Source organism: Mustela putorius, unplaced genomic scaffold (assembly GCF_011764305.1).
Source record: "Mustela putorius furo isolate JIRA1106 unplaced genomic scaffold, ASM1176430v1.1 tig00003898_pilon_pilon_pilon, whole genome shotgun sequence".
NCBI classification, from domain to species: domain Eukaryota; kingdom Metazoa; phylum Chordata; class Mammalia; order Carnivora; family Mustelidae; genus Mustela; species Mustela putorius.
The window spans coordinates 15,870,884-15,884,001 of record NW_025422047.1 but is presented as its reverse complement, the minus strand read 5'-3'; the positions used below and the strand labels follow the sequence as shown (position 1 = coordinate 15,884,001).

At 37.5% G+C, this 13,118-nt stretch overlaps 1 protein-coding gene across 8 annotated transcripts in view; it reads left to right on the top strand.

Moving 5' to 3' along the window:
* ATP8B4 (ATPase phospholipid transporting 8B4 (putative)) overlaps nucleotides 1-13,118 on the top strand; it is a 248,892-nt gene extending 235,774 nt beyond the window's left edge. For 7 of the 8 annotated variants that reach the window (XM_045067867.1, XM_004755458.3, XM_004755457.3 and 4 more), the window contains 3 exons: nucleotides 6,068-6,206; nucleotides 9,098-9,228; nucleotides 10,855-13,118. In XM_045067867.1, coding sequence (XP_044923802.1) covers nucleotides 6,068-6,206; nucleotides 9,098-9,228; nucleotides 10,855-11,136 — 552 coding nt within the window. In that variant the 3' untranslated portion in view covers nucleotides 11,137-13,118. The remainder of the gene's footprint in view (nucleotides 1-6,067; nucleotides 6,207-9,097; nucleotides 9,229-10,854) is intronic. The other variant, XR_006602907.1, reaches the window with a different exon arrangement.

Below are 13,118 nucleotides of genomic sequence, written 5' to 3'. Positions count from 1 at the left end.
TGTCTGATGTTTCTTTAGGAATAAATTGAGATTGGGGATTTGGGGGGAAGAGTCACAAAAAGGTGATATACCTTCTTGTCACATCCTGTCAGGGATCATGTGATATCAGCATGACTTATTACTGGTGACTGTGACCTTGGTTACTTGTTAAGATGATGATTTTCAGGTTTCTCCATTATAAACCACGTTTCCCTTTTGTACTCTATTCATTAGAAGTGAGTCACTAAATCTAGCCCTCTCCATTCAAGGGGAAAATTAAGCTCCATTTCTTAGCAGAATTTCAAAGAATTGGCTGTCATATGTTAAAACCATAGCAGTATAATTTAAAGTTCATATATCAGACGGGGGCCCAAGATTTGCCCTAGATCACAGAGTGACTGCATTGCAAGTTTAGGACGAGGACCCAGTAGTCTTATCTTCTGAGTCAGTGATTTTTAATAAAGGCATTTGTGAGTGTTCCATGAAAAACGTGAAGCAAGTATTTCCCACAACACAATTATTAGGGGCTTGGGTTAGGTAGGCACACTTGGGAAGCAGCGATGCACACACGGAATTGTACTCGTAAAGATGAGATGCTGGGTCTCACCATTGGGTGGCTGTCCCCTCTTCGCCATGTACAAACTGAGGTCCTCTAGATCTTATCCACATACTCCTGTCCCAGAGATTTCTACTCCACCTGATTTCTCCCTCCCCTCACCCATACCCTCTGCCATTAATTCTGAGTGCTGGAGGGTCCTGAATCAGCTAGGAGATGGAGGACATTTTTGGCAAGAGGGCAATGTAGGAGAGATCCAGGCTGGAGATGGAGGTCTGGAAGCAGAGTAGGTATGAGTGAGAATGGACACCAATTTCCAAGTTGTGGCATGCTTTGTTTACTGCTGTGCTCCAACTTAAACTGCAGTGTCAGACACAAATCCATTTTTGTGGAATGGATGTACGGGCAGAAAGATGTGAAGAGAGAGATGAAAGTTGAACAAAGGAAGTGAGAAGAATTTGGTTGAGGTACACAACTATCCCTCCTGTCTTAATTGTATACCCATCTTATCCCTTACCAAAGCAGGCCTGTCCTCGAGGGGAGCCTTCAGAAACCCGTGTCATCATCACTACTATGAATGATACCGTGAATTATACTTAATCCTCTCAGTGTCACTATTCAGTAGGTATTATTGTCCCCTTTTACAGATGAAGCTCAGAGAGGTTAAGTGACTTGTCTGAGGCCACAAAGTGAGTCCCTGATCCCGGGTTGGAGCCCAGATCTCTCCGACTCCAATGTGGTCTGGGGCAAAGTCTTTTACTCTACAGTAAGACTGGTTAAAATGCAAGTTTTAGGACGTCTGAGAACAAAGATTAGACTGAACATAAAGGAAGATATCAGGTACTTTCTTGTCTGTATAGAAGGAGGAGGAGGAAGGGAGAACGGAGGAAGGAAGAGAAAGAAAGAAGAGAAGAAAGAAAAGCAAGCAGTCCTAAAGCTAGAAGCACTGGGGTTTGGGGAAAAGAGAATCTTTGGGAGAATAAAGAAGAGAGCTCAGAGTTACTAAAAGCAAACTTGGCCCACTTGCCTCTGTCAGGGCTTCTGATTTTCAGAGTAACAACAGCGCCCATTAATTGCACATTTACTATACAAATGAATTATTTCTCAGATAATCCCTTTATTTCATTTAATCCTCTTCCCAGTCCTCTGAACCATAAATGCTATTACTATAGATAAGAAAATAGACTCGTTAGAGTTCAAATCACACTGACAGTGGCAGGCCAGCGTTCGAACACAGTTCTGATCTCAGGTCCCCAACTCCAAGTCCCTGTGAACCTCCTTTCTTTATAGGGAGAAGTGGGATGCTACAGGGAACTCGTGGTCCTCCTCTGTCTTCCACAAGGGGACACCTACACACAGGTCTTCTTTCAATGTGAAAACTTCAACTTGAGGAATGTAGATTGCCTGTTAGTGTCATTTTAGTCTTCCACTTATATTTTTCAGAAGCCCTGAAAATGTCTGCTTTACCATAGAATTCTCAGACCTGAGCTCATAAATGTTTATAGCCATGAAAACTCCACAATTTTGGCTTCAAGCAGAAACTTCTGTCTTTAATATATAGAATAATAAGTTTCAGGAGTTTGTGAATAAGCTCACTTTGACAGCAGCATTAATATCCTTTCCTCGCTGTCTAAGCTTGACTTGTCATTGGGGTAGCAACCCCCATAAAATTTCCATGGTCTATAATTACAGTTATAAATCTTATGTGTTCTGCTGATGCCATAGGCCAAACTTTAGCAGTCTCTATTTTTAAAAAAATATCAGTTTTTTTTTTGTTATTTGAATCATATAATGCTCCTTTTAACATTTCAAACACTATAGAAGTGTTTAAAATAAAACGAACCACCTTCCTTTTCTTCCCCATGTTACCCTGGTTAACTACTATTATGATTACTATAGCTTAACTCTTTCCATATTTTTTCTTTGCTTTGGGACACACACATATGTATTCAAGTAAAAGGCAGCATAGCTAGCATATTATTCTATAATATACTTTTCTTACTTAGCAAGATACTCTGAACAGCTTTCCAAACCAACACATTCAGAGCTATCTTACTCTTTTTAAGAGCTGCACAGAATTTCACAATATGGGTATATAATAATTTATTCATCAGCCCTCTATTGATAGACATCCAGGGTGTTTCTTTTGTTGTTGCTGTTATCGAAACAATGCTACAAGGCATATACTAGAATATACATTTTATGTACTGACAGATAAATTCCTAGAAATGAAATTTCTGGAGTCAGAACTCACTTTTACTGAGATGATGGATGAAACATGGTATTTTGTTCTTTTTATTGCTAGGTCCGAGAGTACGTATATTTTAAGTTTCATTAATCTTGCTATATTACTTTCCAAAAAGAATTATAGTTGCAGAAGCTCCAGAATCTTCAGGAGGACAAATGAACCAGGGAGAACCACAGCCAAGCATAGCACCTCTGGGAACAACACCCAGCCATATGGTTGCATTTTTGTAGTGAAAACATGATTACTACCTCTTAACAGCTTGGCTCTGATCACACTGAGGACTGGATGCCAGGTTAGCCACAGATTTTCAGAGAACCACCATGCTTGTCAGATACTGAGAGAAGTGTATTAAATTTTTTCCTTGTGCTTACGATTCTTACCAAGTTCTTGTACTTTAAGGAGATTTTATTTAATTTGAGGCTCTGTTATTTGCAATGTGATGTTCTGGATTGTCATTTGTAGTATTTATAGTTTTAATCTTTTTTATGATAAAATGTTAACTAAATTTTATTTTTTAATATTTTACTTCTGTTGCTTTTCTTAGCCTGCATATACCTGATGTAATCTAGACCCACCCTTTCATTTTCATTGCTTATCTCATTCTTTTGGGTTTTCTCCTTTGATAAGGCAGTTAAACTACTCATTTTTATTGTAGTAACATATATTTTATCTTGTTCTTTTCATGTTATTTTATGATTACTTTATTTCCATTTTTTCCTTTTCATACTCAGATGCATCATGGTTTTTTTTTAATTTTTTATTTTTTATAAACATATATTTTTATCCCCAGGGGTACAGGTCTGTGAATCATGATTTTTAAATATCTCATTAGTCATAAATAATTTACAAGTCTTATTATTTACATTCCCATTTTACTAGTGATTTCTCCCATGTTCATAGTCTCTTAAATCTCTATTTCCATAGTAATATACCAAAATTAAATAATAACTATATCCTTCACCAAATGTTTCACCAAATTGCATCTTGTTCACACCTTCCCTTGTCCATTTCCAAGTTAAATAGTTTTGGAGATGCATCTACTTATTTCTTCCTCCCTGCTCCTATTCCCCTCTTATATGTTAATCATCTAGAATTATAGTTCCACTGTGTTATTAAATGTTCCTTTAACATATGTTTTGACCATTGCAGATTTTTTTGTAAGTTAATACTATAGCTCATCTTCACATTATTACTCATTTATAGCCAACCACAAATTTTAAGAATCATTGCTCACCATCACTTTTATGCTCTTCGTCTTCCACGCTTTTGAAATCTTAGTCCTAATTGAATTTTTATTTGGAGCAGTTTCCTTGAGTAGTTTCTTCAGAAAGGGTGTATAAATGTTATACTTTTGAGTATACTTTTGAGCTCAAATCTTTTCTTTTTTTTCTTTCCATTTAAATGATACATTGGGTAGGCATGGGATTCTCGAGTCAGAGACTTTTGCTTTAGGTGTTTTGTAAATGTTGTTCTGCTTATACTCAGTTTTGCTGTAGTGGTTTGAACTTAGCTTGATCCTCTTTCCTTTCTAAGTAATATATTTTCTCTCTGGAGGTCTGTGTTCTTTGTCTTTGGGCTTCACAAATATCACTAGAAGGTAACTTCTTTCTTTAATTTTTCTAGGATTTAGAATGCCCTCTCCATCTGAAAATCTTGCTATTTCTTCACAATAGCAGAGCAGTTTTCTTCTGTCATTTCTTTGATTGTTACTTCTTTCTTTCTTTTGCTCTAAGATGCCATTATTTATATGTTAGGCCCATGGATCTGTAATCTCTGGATTTGCCATCCATGTCTCATATCTTTTCCATTTCTTCAAGGTTTTTGCTCTGTGTTGTGAGAGATTATTTCCATTTGTTTTTTCCAGAATATTAATTCAGTTCTCATCAGTGACTATTCTTATTTGGTTTCTCTATTGAATTTTTAAATTCATAAATAATGCTTTTTTATTCCAGAATTTTATTTTTCTGTGATCTAATTGCATCCCCTTAAGAGTTCTCATTATTATTATTATTATTTGCTTATATTGCTTGTCTGTCTTTTCCATTAGTTCTGCCTCAATAGGAGCCACCTTTTTTTTTTCTTCCTTTTTCTTCTCTCTCTCTCTCTCTTTTCCAGCTGAATCTTGTTTAATTGGTTGTGATTTTTGTACTCATACCCATACAGGTCAGGCTGTTGGTATCTCTTGCTGATGATCAATTGACAGGTGGTGGAAGGTACAGTTGAAGATTTTGGCCTAATGTCTTGGCAGCCAAATGAGCTGAAACTCCAGCATCTCTTTGCAGAGGATAGATGGCAGGGCTCTCTGCTTTCAGGCCTCATGAGAGAAAAAAAAAGCTGTCCTTTTATAACCCCTGCAGTTTATATCCAAGGCTGCCAACAATTTTTTAATGGGACAAGATTTTAAAAAACACTTAACTTCAAGTGGGAAGTGGAAATGTGTCTCCCTATGCAGGGAAAAGTCTATTTACTGTTTAAGTTGGACCCCCCTCAGGCAGGTGAGAAATCTGTGGTCTTGAAGAAGACTCTGCTAGAAGCGCAAACCTTCACTTGGACCATTTGGGCCCCAGAGATGCAAATAATGTTTCCAGAACCTACTTGTTTTTCTCTGAAAACTCAAGGTTCATATTTGCCAGTGGCACCCTTGGTTCCCTGGTAGCAGGCCCTTTTTAGTGTGTTGCCACAAGTTATTGGAAGAGAGAAGAGCTTGTGAACAAGCTCGCAGGTCACCATGAATCCTTGCTTCTGAATTCTATGACAAAAGAGGATTAAGGATTTTCTTTGTTATTAAATAATTTAAGAATAAGCATTAGCAAATGAGTTAGAATATTGATGTAAAACAGAATATGCCCATGTAAAATAGTCATGTGAAAACTTACGTACAGATTATAAAATGTTGCACTTGTTCACTACTGAAGATTTTTTTTTCCCCAACAGAAATGCTTTAAGAGCAATTTGGAAAGTCCTGGAGGTTTATAAGTTTCCAGGAAAGGAACTTTGAAAGTAGAAATCATTCTGTTTTCTTATTTCTCACGTAAAAGGTTAACATTTTATCTCCTGATTCTGATTCGACCTTGGTAGCTATAATGGCTTGCAGATGTGATTTCTAAAGTCAGTTGTCTACCAGAAATAATCAGGTCAGTTCCCAGGAAGTAGGAGTACCTGTGGTTGGCTGGTAGATATGTGCAAGCATTTCTTCACAGAGCAATTCCGGGAACGCATCACTCTGTAAAATGGTTCTCTTCTAATCCTCAAAGACCTCCCCTTGCATTTGACTTCGTTTACAGATAGCCTTGGATACCAGTTACTGGACTGTCATTAATCACGTCTTCATCTGGGGCAGCATTGCCACTTATTTCTCCATTTTATTTACGATGCACAGTAATGGCATCTTTGGCATCTTCCCAAACCAGTTTCCATTTGTTGGTAAGTTGCGTCCTATTACCTATGGGGGCCTGGTATCATGCTGTTATTTATTTTTCTGTGTAATTTATTTTCTGTGTTGGGTGGGACTAGGGATGAAAAATAATCTTTTCTCTAGAAATGGATGGAGCCAGGCATCTGAAGTCTTTCAGGCTTGAGAAGAGCTCCAAAAGATGAGTTTCTGCTGTCCCTGCCAGATGTAGAAGAATCACTGTGATAGCTGCTTATAGGTTCCCAACAGCCCAGATGTAATAGATTGTCCCTTTGCAAACAAGAGACATAGCACATAGATCAGGGCTACCTGAAGGCCTGTAAAAAAGAGTTCATGTATAACAGAAGGAAGAGAAAGAAGTCTTGGGTTCTTCCTTTGATCCCACATTATCACCACTATCACTGCCAAAGTTCACCTGTAGAACTTACTTGCATTTAGATAGGAAAGAAATTACGTATAATTTTGAGCACTCTAAGAATTGCTGGACATTAGTCCATAAGGGGCACAAAGAGGAGCCTTTGTAGTTAGACAGAGCTCAGGTGTCAGCTCTGCCACTTAAATGCTGGGTGACCTTGGGCAGATTTCTTTTTCTTTTCATGTCTTGATGTCTAAATTCTAAACTGGAGATATTAATAGAAAATAGTTTCTATTTTCAGAGGAAATGTGAGGGTTACATGAGACAATGTATATAAAATGCTTAGCATGTAGCCTGGTACATCGTACTTTTTCAGTAAATGGTAACCATAATGATGGTGATGATGATGATGATGTTGATTCAAGCAACTGTGTCTTGATTATACTGGTTGGTAACACTGCAGACTGATTTGAACAGCAGATGGGGAGCACAGGAACTCCAAAAATAACTTAAAACCCTGAGATTCTATAATACAACAAAGAATGTACATCTGGTCTATCTGTGGAGTATACCATCATTGTATTCCACATTTCAATTCTGAGAATTCCCAGAGGGCCATTGAGCTTTACTACACAATGAGGCTATTAATATACTTTCTCAGAAGTTTTGAAATCTCTAATATGTGTGAGATAAGTTGGTAACAGTGGTATTTCTCAGTTCATCCCAGCAAACTGGAAAAGAGAGATGCACATTATCAACCTTCTTGATCTTTATCAGGTGAGACTGAGATTTGCATCCACTAGTTAAGGAATTTAGTCTAAGAAATCCAGCAAAATATTTCTTAGACAACTGATTTATGTAGAAGGCAAAATAAGAGCAACTACAAGGTTATACATTTCCACTGATGCAAAGACACCCGAAATTGTAATTCCAATTAAATGTACACATATACTTGATAATGTTGTTCTTCATCTTTTGCCTTGCTTTGAATGTACATGGAAATCTTTAAATTGCGCCATTCTTACTTAATATGTAACATTAATACTTTATTTGCCAAAAGATTGCAGCCATGTAGAAACATGATGGTTATGAGTAAGAATAAGCATATTACAAAAGAATGACCTTTAACTATTTCTAGGGTTTTTTTCCTTCCTTTTTTCTTCTTATTTTCTTCCATTTTTTTTTTCTTTTGGTTTCCAAATCTGAAAGTTCAGTGCATTGGCTAGAAGACTTCTATTCCTAAGAGATCATTTTAACAGGCATAATGAGCCTGGAATGCCTCAACTGGAGAAAGTAGTTCGTGTGGGGACCACTCTCTCCAGCTAAGCACATGCCATTACAGGAATTAATTACTGAACTCCAATGAGAATTCTCAAAAGTTAGATCAACATTGGGGTTTAAGAAAAAAAAATTTTCCTTAGTAGCCAGCAGCAAGCAGGAGTGTGGTTTTAAAGTGAAGCTTGTTTTCCCAGTTATGCCTGGGGATACTAAGCTTCAAGGAGCTCAAAGAGACATTTAATTTATTGAGTCAAGTTTGTTTCTGCCCAGGCAACTGTAATCTACTGTTGGGCAAATTCTATCCTCCAAAGCCAGAAAATGCAGACATACCAATCAGTAGTCAAGCCTTCATACCCAAAACACATTCAAATGGTGTTGACACTTTAGCTTTGGGAGAGGGGACCTAGATAATTGAAGGTATTGTGGCAAATCCCTAGAAAACCAACAGGGACAAAAGTTTATTTTAAGCATATAAACAGGGTTGGCATGTTCCTGTAGAATTTGTCTGCTTAACTGACCATCATTGTTTCGTTTAAACAAACATCTCTATATGAGGTGTGAGTATAAAGTAAGAAAACTGGCTTCAGACTTGGGAAGGAGTTTCACTACAGTATTGCACTAGCATGTTGGATGGCTGCATTCACAGTCTGCCAGTGAGAGGAATGCTCTTTTCACAAACCCAAGAGCATCTCTGAGCTCCATGGAATCTTGAGTTCCTCAGAACCAAGTGAGTGTCAGAGAGATCAGCAAGTCCTTTGAGGCAGGTTTTCTGAGGCTACCACCTGAATTATTAAGGTTGGCCCATTTTAGGTAAAGCTCTCCCATCACCAGAGGTATTAAGATTGTGCCTGGACCCCACACATATATTGTGTAGTTTTGATATGGCAGTTTTATTCAAGAATCTCTAAGAGCAAATGTACTTTTCAAAAATAAGGGCTGCTTTGTAGTTGAGGAACCTTGAGTCTCCACGAGAGAATCTCCTTCATGAGTGAAGCTGGACTGAGTCTGGATTGGAGAACACTTGGCTCTGATCGGCTATCTCCAAGTGATTGTGCCATGAAGCAGTTCCCAAGTGTGGTGATCATACCACTCTTGCCTTCTCATCACCTCTGAACATAATACATACTGGGGAAGACACCTAGTGGTTCTCCCTAGGTAGCCCAAACCTCACCATTTCAAAAAAGACCTTATGGGAATAGACAAGGAACCGATCTATTCAAGAACTCAATATGTTTTGTATAATTATGTCTATTTTTTTCTTAATAATAGGAAATGTACGACATTCTTTGACCCAGAAGTGCATCTGGCTTGTTATTCTCTTAACAACAGTGGCTTCAGTTGTGCCTGTGGTGATAGTCAGATTTTTGAAGATGGATTTATGCCCAACCCTGAGTGACCAGGTATATTGCAGTGCTCATAAGTACTTGAGGGGCTGATTCTTGGGTCTTGGAATCATATCCTTCTCTGCTTGATTTGGAAGCTCAGGAAAGGATTAATGAACTTCCCAGTGGGAACACCCACAGGTATATACAGCATCACTTACCAGTAGATGGAACCGTCCATATTACATATATATATATATATATATATATATATATATGAATATAGTAGCTTTATGAATGTTAATGAAGGTAAATGTCTAGACTAAATGTGGGTGGAGAGTCATGAATTACAAATTAAGTTGAACACTTCTCAAACTTGACTCTTAAAAAAGCTGGTAGCATTTTGGACAGCTATTCTAAGGTAAAGGCAAAATATAAGGAAAGTTATTGAGATGAGGGCAAGTAAAGGATAGAGTAAAAGAGAGATAAGGTATGAGGTGAAGGGACTCAGTTTTTACAGAAGTGTGGTAGCAGATTTAGAAACATAAGGAGATGCTACCTTCCGAACAGATTCAGAAAGGGAACAGCAACACGACTGGATTGAAAAATACAAAGTTGAAAGGAAAACAGAACAGATTGTAGAAATTCTTAAACCAAGGGATTAATAATACATATTTCATGAGAGGAGTAGTAGAAGCAAGATAATATCAAGTTAAGTCAGGACCCAGATAGAGAAAAAGAGAAAGAAAGGGGAGACGCACATTTGTGGTTGCATCATAAGAAGGGGCAAACATTGGTGGGGTGAGTGACCAGGCCAATGATATTGAGAGGGACTGAAGCAGAACTTCCCTTACCAGGATATCCCCCCATTCTGAGGCCAGAGCATGTGAAGATTCCTTCTGAAATGATTCACAGATTCCCCTGTTAGGTCTGTCCTTTCCTTTTGGCTCCGTGAGCTCATTCTGACGTAAACCCAGAAAATGATGGATGAGCTGAAGGAAGGAAGATGATGCTCATTTCTTCCAGATCATGATCTTCTGCTTGTACTGGCTTTCTCCAGACATGAAAGTCAGATTCTAAGAGATCAGCCAAATCAGAGAACAAGGCAGCTTGCACCAAACCTTGGATATTTTTCTCTTCATTCTTTACAGGGAAATGAAATAAATATTGGAAACCCATCCACATGATGTTAAGTTCTTCAAAGGGCTACAAAAAAAAATCCAAAAGATATCAAAACTCTGAAAATATCATGATATACTGACCTATCACAAGAGTTGAGAATTCATGTCTCTCATTATCTAAATCTTCTCTTAGTCTAATTGGATCTTGAGAATTTCCCTTTAGAGGGAAAAGGCCTATTTGGGAGAATAGGACTATAGATTGTTATACTGACTGTGTTTGGATGCTGCATATTAGAAAAGTCTTCTGTACAAAAATACATAAGAAGAACACAGCAATGAAACTTGTCTTAACACTTCTTTCTTATTTAATAGTCTCCTGGTAGTATGAAAACTGATCAGGCTCCGTGTAATCTTTTGGGTGGAAATTCTTTTTTCTGTGAAATGCTTTCTTTTTACAATGAAGTTGAGTATTTTGTTATTGTTGATGTTTCTACTGAAAGAGCTTTCTCTTCAAAAAGTAGCCCAGGGCCTATAATGTGTCATTTAGATGTATAATCTCACTCTGTGTCTCCTTTCTCTCCAGATCCGTCAGAGGCAAAAGGCTCAAAAGAAGGCAAGGCCCTTACGTAGCCGAAGGCCTCAGACTCGCAGATCAAGCTCAAGAAGATCTGGATATGCTTTTGCTCACCAAGAGGGCTACGGAGAGCTTATCACATCTGGAAAAAATATGCGAGCTAAAAATCCACCCCTGACATCAGGGTTGGAAAAGACACTCTATAATAGCACTAGCTGGATTGAAAATTTCTGTAAGAAAACCACAGACACAGTGAGCTGCTTTAGCCAGGATAAAACAGTGAAACTGTGAGTCAAGATGGATTTGAACCACATAGTGACTTTTCACTTCAGCTGAAACTGAAATTCAGCTGGCTCCAAAATTTGGGGTCAGGGGCTTGGGTGGGACAGATTGCCTCACTTTACTTAACTCTGTGGCAGACAGCTGTCAGTACCCATGAAATAGGGGTACACTTTATGGGAAACCAGGCCAGATGGTCACTAAGTCATGATTTGCCGTGTAAAGACCTTACAACACAGAAATTTTCATCAGCCTAGGAACCAACTGACCTAAACTTTAGGATCTTATTTATGGAGAAAAACTTGTAAATCTGCACATATATTGAATGGATCTTCAAGTGGATAAAAAGGATATACAATTATTAGGAGGTATTTAGAAGGTATATATCCCAGGTGTGAACAGCATGCCTCTTGATGGATTAAACAAATGTAAGATCAACCTTTCCCAAGATACATTTTTAAGATGTACAACATATAGTATGGTGCTTTCAGACTAAGAGCAGCTTGTGACTCTCTAGTCTTGGTATCTATGTACCTGTGTGTTTACCCAGGACAACACTTCACCTTCATGGTCTGAAGAATAGAAAAACATGTTGGTGTTCCTCATTTTTTTCAGTGGTCTATAGACAAAGTAGATTGGAGCATCTTAACAGTGGGATAAGCTGGGAATTTAGTGAAATGTATTCACAAAGCTCTCAGGGACATGTTCAGAAATCCAAGAGAGGCTCTCTATTAAGTATTCCAAACACTTTTCAATGGTTTTTATGACAACCTCAGGAGTAACTTACTCTGCATCATGCAGAACTGTTAATGAAGCCAGCATAGCATAGGAATTTCACATTTTAATGATAATATTCCAAATATTTTATGGGTAAATACTTTCAACATTTCCAATTTTAAAAAGCTTAGATTTGAAACCTAACAAATTAATAAACAACCTTTTCAATTACTATTTAAATACTCAGACTTAGGTCTTTCCTAGTTAGTTTCTTTTGATACTTAGCTGTCATGTTTATAATTCAAACATAAACACATGTAGATAAGGTTAGTTTCTGGAGATGCTCCACTGCAGATTTTCAGTTCACATGTGAGTCACCAGTTTAGCTCCTGTAAAAGAATTCAGGCAGATTTGTGTTCAGACTCTAGCTCTATTACTTCTTACCTCTATAACCTTGGGCAGGTAATGTGCCTCCTTGGAGACTCCTTTCTTCCTCTGTAAATGAGGATATACTACCTACCTCATGTGGTTGTTTTGAGGATTATCAAAACATAAATTCTTAAATCATTGAAAATATAATTCTCAAAGCATAAATTCTTAAATCATTGAAAATGTAATTCTCCTATGAATGTAGTTCCACTTAACTCATCATCAGAATAACAGCAATTTGAAGAGAATGTGAAGAATGGGAATTTAATCAGTAGGAAAGACCTTGATAAAATGAGATTGCAAAGTAAGATATTAAAACTGGTTAGCATCCTACAGAGAAATAAAACTATCATCCTGGAGGTAAATTTCCTTATCTGAAAATACAAATAAAATGTCATCATGCTTTATCAATTTTCTGTAAGTCAACCTCTAACTTCACAAGGTCCCTAATCTGGTCTCTATTGAATTATTACTCAAGTTATCTTTCCCAAGAGAGTTAGATGGCCCTTGGGTGAGTTTGATGGATAACAGGCTAGCATGATGACACAATCTGTTTTTTCTTTTTGTTGTTCTTGTTTTGTTTTGTTAGGGTTTTTTGGGTCATACTCTCTTAGTCCAGGATAATTTTTTCCTGAATGGGATCAAATAAGATATACGTAAAAGACCCTAATACAGTGTTCTAATCATAGTAAATACTCAGAGGTTCCCTTTCCCCACATGCCTGCATGGACTTACCCAGATACTAGTTTTCTTGACTAGTGTCAAGCTTGTCATTAGTTTCACTGTTTGCTTGCTTTTTGTAACATTTTTGAAAGATCTGAACAAATTCATAAATGTTTTGCACTATT